The sequence below is a fragment of the Aegilops tauschii genome, chromosome 7 (assembly GCF_002575655.3).
Source record: "Aegilops tauschii subsp. strangulata cultivar AL8/78 chromosome 7, Aet v6.0, whole genome shotgun sequence".
Lineage (NCBI taxonomy): Eukaryota > Viridiplantae > Streptophyta > Magnoliopsida > Poales > Poaceae > Aegilops > Aegilops tauschii.
In genome coordinates, this window is record NC_053041.3 from 267,371,229 (window position 1) to 267,379,023 (window position 7,795).

General features: G+C 45.4%; 2 protein-coding genes across 2 annotated transcripts; both read right to left on the minus strand.

Annotated features, from left to right (window-relative positions):
* Nucleotides 1–655: 655 nt before the first annotated feature.
* On the minus strand, nt 656–1,644 carry LOC141027086 (protein FAR1-RELATED SEQUENCE 5-like). Its single transcript, XM_073504007.1, has 4 exons — nt 1,354–1,644; nt 1,117–1,230; nt 954–1,014; nt 656–840 (listed from the first exon to the last, which is right to left on the minus strand). Exons 1-4 carry the CDS (start codon nt 1,642–1,644, stop codon nt 656–658), a joined length of 651 nt encoding a protein of 216 aa, XP_073360108.1.
* A 48-nt stretch (nt 1,645–1,692) lies between these two features.
* LOC109751448 (protein FAR1-RELATED SEQUENCE 5-like) lies at nt 1,693–5,245 on the minus strand. Its single transcript, XM_040395859.2, has 6 exons — nt 5,090–5,245; nt 4,894–5,016; nt 2,831–3,324; nt 2,543–2,729; nt 2,347–2,461; nt 1,693–1,805 (listed from the first exon to the last, which is right to left on the minus strand). The coding sequence occupies exons 1-6, from the start codon at nt 5,243–5,245 to the stop codon at nt 1,693–1,695; spliced, it is 1,188 nt and encodes a 395-aa protein (XP_040251793.2).
* Nucleotides 5,246–7,795: the final 2,550 nt, after the last annotated feature.

Sequence of the window (7,795 nt, forward strand, 5' to 3'; positions counted from 1 at the left end):
TTTTGCTTGTCTTTTCAGCATCTGCGCGCTTCGGGCATGTTCTTGCATTATGTGGTTCATACTCCTTGCATATGCTACAAAGTCTGCTGCTTGCTTTCTGTGGGTGTGATCCCTTCTTTTGTTCTATAACTTTGGGCTGTTGTTTTTGAACTTTGGGTTGCTTGACCTCCTCGGCATTGTTTCCTTCTAAGAATGTTGGATAGGTGAGCTTGTTGTGTCCTGCAACCTTTTTGCACACACTACATTGCCTGTGTCCAAGTGGCACTCCGTTCTCATCGAGCACGACGACTCTTCCTGCAGGTGGTGCCTTTATTTGAGCTCTCTTGTCACTTTTATTTGCTGCAGAAATTTTCTTCCTACCCTTTGTTTCAGAGTACAACGGCAATTTCATCGTCTCTTGCTGCCGCTGCAGCATTAATTGGACAACACCCTGATTGCATTGGTTGGCTTGAGCAGCGGCGTTGAGCTTTTCAACTGCATAATAATGAAGGTCATCTTCAATTTCAGCATCCTCTTCAGCCATCCTTTCATCAGCATCCGCTTGATTTGCTGAATGTATTGCATCAAGCTCTTCCACGAGCCTCTTGAGAACATAGAAGGCTCTATCATATTGCTGGTCACATCTCATCGCTTTCATGTTAACCATCAAATTTAGCTACAGCAAGATGTCTTGCTTTGATAGTCTTGAGCTATCATCCGATGCAGTTGTGTTGTAGTCCCTTGTATCAAAGGTTGGTTGTGATTTTGCATTCTTTGTGTACCGTTCGAGGATATACTTGTGTGGAAATTTGTCAGGCTTCAGGTAGTCCAGTATGTTCATGATGTGAAGGCAGAACATGCCTGCATTTTGTGATGAATGCAGAATACATAGTTTGTGAGCCAGCAATGAGTTTCATATATTTTGATATGATACTACTAGTTTAGCTATTTAATGAGTTTGTTTTTCCGCTCACCTGTGTGTGTCCAAAGCTTGCATTCACACTCGTATATTTCATTCTCTGGGTCAGCTACAACCTAGAATTCATGCTTTGACCAGGAAAATCTTTCTTCATCATCATGGTCAGCCTTGTTGTGGTAGTACACAAGGTACTTAGTGGGCTCTGTTGTACGCTTTGCGCGAAATAGCGTGGCTTTTCTCATCCCAATCCTCATCTCGATGTACACGGCTCTCGTGTACTTCATAGACATGTCTTCCTCGTAGCCGTAAGTTTTTTTTGTCACAGGATTGGTCTGCACATGTCAAAAAAATAAGATATTAGTTGAAGCAGAGTCATGGGTTTCATTTTTTTAAATTCAAAGTGCACATGTTGAAGCAAAACACAATATGATGGGGGTGTTTTTTTGTCTTCATACCATGCTGGTCATTGTTTGCTCGTTCTCCTTCTGCATCCGAGTTTGTATGCAAGCATTTGCCCGCCTAGCAAACTTGTGTAGGTTCTGGGTCCCCTTGACAAACCCTTTCTTGAGCACGTGGTTCATGCTCTCACTTCGTTGTGTGGAAGTGATTCTAGCATAGAAAATGTTCTTGTAATATGCTGAAATCCACATTTTCCTATCACTCCACAGCTGGATCATCATCTGGTCGTTCTCCAGGTTGTACTTGTGCACGAGTTCAGCCCAGGAAGCTTCAAACTCCGTTGGCATCAGCGGCCAGTTTAATATAGCTGTGAACTCCTCTTTTAATGTTTTATTCTACAACAACGCGAGGTATTCCCTGTACTTCTTCATGATGTGCCAACGGCATAGCTTGTGGACGGTGTCTGGAAATGATTGTGGTATAGCTTTCGCCATCGACGGGCACTGGTCTGCATGAATTTAAAAAAATGAAACTTGCTTCTTTTTGCACTGATGGTGAACTTATGTTGTACAAGTACTTGAACTTCACATGTAGCAGTATGGCTATCTAAAAATGTCACATGTATTTTTTCTTACAGCAGTGTTGTTGAACTTCTGTGGTACCAGTGCTTGAACTTCACAGGTAGCAATAGGACTACCTAGTAGTGTCACACTCAAAATTTTCTTAAAGCAGTGTTCTTGAACTTCTGTGGTACTAGTGCTTGAACTTCACATAAATAACTTTATTTTTCTGAACATGTTACATATATTTTTCTTACAGCTTTGTCCTTCAACTTCTATGATTCCTGTATTTGAACTTCACATTCATAACTAATTTTTTTCTAAACATGTGACAGGTAATTTTGCTTTCTTGTACTGTTAGTTGGACTTCTGTGCTAACAGTGGTTGAACTGCTTAGTTTACATATTTTTCAGATAAAACCAAATATACCCAATACAGACCCATAGACTGAAAAGATGATGAAACTTGTAGAGTTTTTTTTGAACTCACCTGTTAGAATGCAAGTTGGGTGCTTGTTGCTCATGCACCGTAAAAATGTATCGAACGGCCACTTGAATGACTTTGCATCTTCGTCTCTGATCAGGGCAACAGCAAATATCGTTGACTGCAAGTGATGGTTTGTTCCAACAAACACTCTCAGAGGCATATGAAATATGTTGGTCTTGTAAGTTGTGTCGAATATTACGCAATCGCCAAAGTCTTGATAGGGTCCTTGGCAACTTGCATTGGACCAGAAAATGTTTTTAATTGACTTGTCCTTGTCTACTTGTATGTCATAGAAAAACTCATCATTGATTGCCTTCATGTCTTTGAAGAATGAAACAAGTTTCAATACATCATCCAAATCATCTTTCCTTGCATTCATGGCTTTCCTGCAAATTACATGCAAACATGCATTTGTTATTTTTTCTAGCAAAGGGTTGTGACCTAGGATGCTATGTACATTGCAGTATGTGGATGTTTGAATACTTACTGGTTTAGTAGGTCTCGTCCGGTCATGCTTAGGAAGTAGCTTCCATCTTCATTTTCAGATAGCATGGACATGATTGTTGTGTGCTTGACATCATGGTACTGCAGGAGCTTTACGTACTCCAAAATAGTGGGATCATAATTCTTGTGTGAGCGCAAGAATACCAGCATGTCATCAGTTTGCATGAGTTGGTGATTATGATTGTACTCAATGTCCACTGCCACACATGTGTTATCCTCCTGGACCATCACCCTCATTCTTGCATTGTAGCCTGTCCACTCAGATGTTTTGTTTTGCTGCCTGTCAGCCTCTGAAACAGAAGTTGTGTGTTTCCCTTGGAACGCGCAAACAAAATACTTGTGATTGTCATTCCCTCCCATCTTCCTGATTCCAAAACCAGCGTGTCTGGCGTATCTGTTATAAAATTCCCTTGCTTTCTCTACATCCTGGAATCGCATCTTTAGTCTTGGTATTAGATAATCTGGGAGATCCGGCATCTGCAGAAAAAGAAAAAATAATCCAAATGGCACATTAAAATGCAGTTTATGAACTTGTTATCCTGGAGGGAGCAGAAAATTTGCAGATAATACAAGATGCGTATATAAATATTTTGTTTCACTTACATGTGTGTATGATCGCAACTCCACCGGAGTCTGCTGCTATCCCTCTGGGATGGGGCACGACGGAGTAATCATAGCAGGATGCAGGAGTGGATCACGAGGAGGAAGGACGGCTGAAGATGGCCTCTCTCTTGTTTGCGTCCTTTTTGCTTGAGGTGGTTGTGGAGGTATTGCGATCCTGGTCTTGGTTTGCTCTTTTGTTTTGTGAAGCAATCCATCTACCTTATGTCCCGTACAATTCTGACTTGTAGCAGCAGGATCCGGCGGTGGTTGTGTGCAGAGCACTCTCCTCCGTGTGTGTGTTCCTGTTGGATTTGTCCTGGGATCTGGTTTAGTTGCTTCCCTTTGGCATTGACGAGGCACACCAGGATAACCTCCAGAGCTACACGCAGGACTTGAGCTAACCCCCTCCTCCATCGGCGTGCTTGGGAGTCTGCTGGTGGATACAAAGAATCCGCGGGGGATTTCCGGCGTCACCCAATTAGGTGGAGGCGCAAAGTTGTGCGGATAGGGCTGTGACCTAGCATCTTGGAAGTCTCCATGTGTTTTGGGTGTCATCCATTTTTGGTCTGGAGCAGGTTGGCAATGCTGTTGGTGCATTTGAGGTGTGACCCATTGAGGGGGTGGTGCAACGCGTACAGGCTTAGGATTGTGTACTTCCTGCTGGGAACTTCTAAGCTTCTTCATGCGTCTCTCGTCTTCTAAGCACACAAGTTACATCTGCCTATACCTTTGTAACTGAACTTAGCATTATTCACAGCCTGAACTTCTCATATAAAAGTGGTGTTCATGTACATATTTTTTCCCTAGGACAGGCATCACACTCTTAACTGAGCTGAGCATCTGCCAATACTTTTGTACTTGAACTGAGAACCCTTCATAGAATGAACCTCACATTCTGTTAATTCTACACTATTTGATTACTTATATGTACCTGAACTGAGCACTCTCCAACCCCTGAACTTCTTGTTTTGCAAAGGGGAAATACTGTCTACAGTTAAAAACCCTGAACCTTCATGAGTTTGAATGGTTGAACGACTAGTGCATACCAACCTAACCTTCGTGCGAGATCAAATGGATGTTCTATTTTTCCTTTTATTATTTTGCACAGAACCAGATACATACCAACCTAAACTCTTATGCACTTAATAATTGAACTTCACATGTGAATGTGAAAAAGTAGGCATATTTCACAGGCAGATTTTCTAAAGTTTTGTAGCCTGGGCTGAGGCTCACACACTACCAGAACTTCACATGGCTGTAAGCAGGCAGATTTTCTACTGTTTTTGTAGCCTGGACTGAGGCTCACACACTACCAGAACTTCACATGGCTGTAAGCAGGCAGATTTTCCAAATGCTTTGCAGTCTGGACTGAGGATCACAAACTACCTGAACTTCACATGGCTGTAAGAAAATAACGAAAAGAAGGAAGAAGTTCAACCATACCCTGGCTAGAAGTTCGGCCAACCTTTTTCCAGCAGCTGATAGGCCACCTTGAGAACAATTCATCGTGGGGGTAGGAGAGGAATTCCATGGCAATCCATGTCTTGCAGAGGGCGCGAAGTTCATCTGCACGAAGCAAGAAGGTCAGACAAGGGCATGATTAAAGAAGAAGGCAACAACTGGGAGGAAGTTCATGTACTGTTGCTGAATTTGAAGGCGCCACTGATGCTGCCTCCGCCGAGGAGTTGCTCTGTTGGCCGCGCCATTCGCCGTAGCTTGCGTCGGTGCCGTCATCTGGTTTGCCAAGGCGGCGGGCGGTGAGGATGGAACGAGTATGCGGCTTCCGGAAGTCCATGGCGGCTTCGCCACATCCAGGCGACGCGGGCTCCCTCGCGCCGGCGTCCGCCGTCGCTCGCTCGCCCGCGCCGGTGGTCGGCCAGGAGGTGGGACGGAGGTGTGGCGGCGGATCCGGTCGACCAGGAGCTGGAGACGGAGGGGAGGCGGTAGATCTGGCCGGCCAGGAGCTGGAGATGGGGGGAGGCGATGGATCCGGCTAAGATCGGCGGCGAACGAGGGTGGAGGTCGGGGATCGAGGGAAGGAGCAGCGAGGAGGGGGGTTGGTCGGCTCGGGATCGGGGGATTAGGTGGATCTTGTCGGGGCGGCTCGGGAACGGGTGGGATTTTGTCTGGTCGGGCCGGGCACTTCAGGGAAGTTCAGGAGGGGTCCATCGGCCCCTGATAGGGGCTGCTGTGATCCAAATAGCTATTCTAATTCTGGGATTAGAATAGTGCTGTCCTATATATATATATATATATATATATATATATATATATATATATATATATAAACAAATCTTTCTTCTTTTAGCCCTCCGGATTGAGCCAATCTTCTAGAAGGGTACGAGGCGGGGCCAAAAAGTTGGTCGATGGCATAAAGTACAACATCGATGAAGTCATAGAAGATGGCGAACCAATTGCTCCTTCACGGAATGCCCATGACTTTATAAATCAATGTGGAGTTATTGTTAGGGACAACATCTCGATCACCATTGAGAATGGAATAAGCCAAAGGAAGATCGAGGAGTTAGTTATGTCGATGAAAGATTGAAAATTTGCTTTGGGATACGCTCATGTCACATTTCAACCTACCAGAGGGTTTCACAGATGGCCAATGGTTGAAAGTCAAGCAGTTTGCTTTTAAGAAGATGGCCACACAATTCCAGACCTAGAAGAAAAGATTATACAACAACTACCTCAAGGCGGAAAGGAAGACTCCAGAATTCACAGGAGCATTAGAGAAGGTAAAATATCACTGGGACGTATTTGTGAAGTACAAGGAATCAGATGAAGCTAAGGAAAGGTCGAGAAAAATAAGATAAATGCTGCGAAAAAAGAGTATCACCATGTTCTGGGGACAGGTTGCTACAAGAGAGGCGTGCCTAAGTGGGAAGCAACTAAGACCAAGATGCTTGCTGAAGGGGTCATTCCAAAAACAAAGGATTGGCTCGAGAGGTCCAGGAATTGCTTTTATGCGCATGGGGGAAGTTGGACCCAGCGACAGGGGAGATTATTGAAAAGGCAGATCTTAAAACAGCCTCGGACGCTTTACTTCTAGCAATATAAGATGCTCGAAAGGGGTTGTTCCACCCCGAGAGAGAGAATGACGAGCTTACACGCGCCCTCGGGAATCCTGAACACAGAGGCTGAACATGAGGCAAAGGCGTTGTTCCATGGGTTCGGGGGTTTTCGGAGTCGAACGACACTTATAGAAGCCGTTTGAGAAAAACGAAGCAGGATGTAGACCGGCTTCAGAAGGTAGAAACAAAGAACGCGGAGTTGGAACGCATATTACAGTGGCAGCAGCAGCAGATCGACACAATTAGCCAGCAAAGGGCGTCTCTGCGGCAGGAGAAAGCAGATCCAGCATTGGATTGTACCGTCCCATCTATGCGGAAAAGCAATGTGGGTTTCACGGGGGTCCGGGCAAGAAAATGAAGAACATATCCATGAAGGCGGCAGTCGGCTTTGCTTTACCAAATGCACCTGAAGCAACCATCCATGGAAATCCGATTCCAGCTGGCTATGCTCGTGTCGGGGTGGATGAAGTTCTATTGGGATATGAGTCACCAGGGCTTGACATTCCTGGAGGTGAAGGGGAGCAGACACTGGTAGATGTCATACATGGTGTCATTCTATGGAGAAAGGAATGCATCGTGTTTCCAAACTCGGCGCCAAGGCCAGCGACTCCTCCGAGTAGCAATACACCTCTAAGTCCGCCGCGTCAGCCGACTCCACCCCACCTTGAGAGGGATCCCAACGCGAGTCTTCCATATCGAGAACCGCCGCGTCAGCTGACTCCACCCCATATGTCCCAGTAGGAAGGCCAAAAGCGGAAGAGAGCACCAAAGAAGAAGGCCAACGACGAGCGTCCTGCCAAAAAGAAGTTATCTTACGATATGACTGATGACTTCCGAAGTGAAGTCCCATTTTGCACCAAAACCGCCCCCCCCCCCGCCAAAGGAGATAATACCTGCGAAAACTGTAGAGCACTTTGTGGGACTTCTAGAGCGAGCCCCGACACATGTGGAGAACAGACAATCTAACTATGAACGCTTTATTAAGAAGTCATATCATGAACAAATGCAGCAGTCGAGACTTACAAGTAGTAATAAAAGCGGGAAAACAGTTCCCCGGCTCGGAGAATAGGCAATGCAATCGAGCCCCCCCCCCCCCCCCCCCCGCTTAAGGTGATTACCGATAAGGTAACCAAAAGAGCTAAAAACTTTGGTATCAGTGTTGATCAACTCATCTAGCTACTAACTATGGACCCATATATAGGTCCTGGTAAACTACTCACACATCATCGGGGGGCAACAAGGATGATGTAGAGCCCCCTCCATGATCG

Bases quoted from the DNA above. Each gene is read 5' to 3' on its own strand.
- LOC141027086 (XM_073504007.1), bottom strand. From the start codon at position 1,644: ATGCCAACGGAGTTTGAAGCTTCCTGGGCTGAACTCGTGCACAAGTAC. The intron at 1,231-1,353 runs GTATGAAGACAA...TGACATGTGCAG, and splicing joins AGCAAACAATGACCAGCATG to ACCAATCCTGTGACAAAAAA. The intron at 1,015-1,116 runs GCAAAGCGTACA...CATGAATTCTAG, and splicing joins GAAAAGCCACGCTATTTCGC to GTTGTAGCTGACCCAGAGAA.
- LOC109751448 (XM_040395859.2), bottom strand. From the start codon at position 5,245: ATGGACTTCCGGAAGCCGCATACTCGTTCCATCCTCACCGCCCGCCGC. The intron at 5,017-5,089 runs GTACATGAACTT...TGCTTCGTGCAG, and splicing joins CGCCTTCAAATTCAGCAACA to ATGAACTTCGCGCCCTCTGC. The intron at 2,730-2,830 runs GTAAGTATTCAA...TGTAATTTGCAG, and splicing joins GGACGAGACCTACTAAACCA to GAAAGCCATGAATGCAAGGA.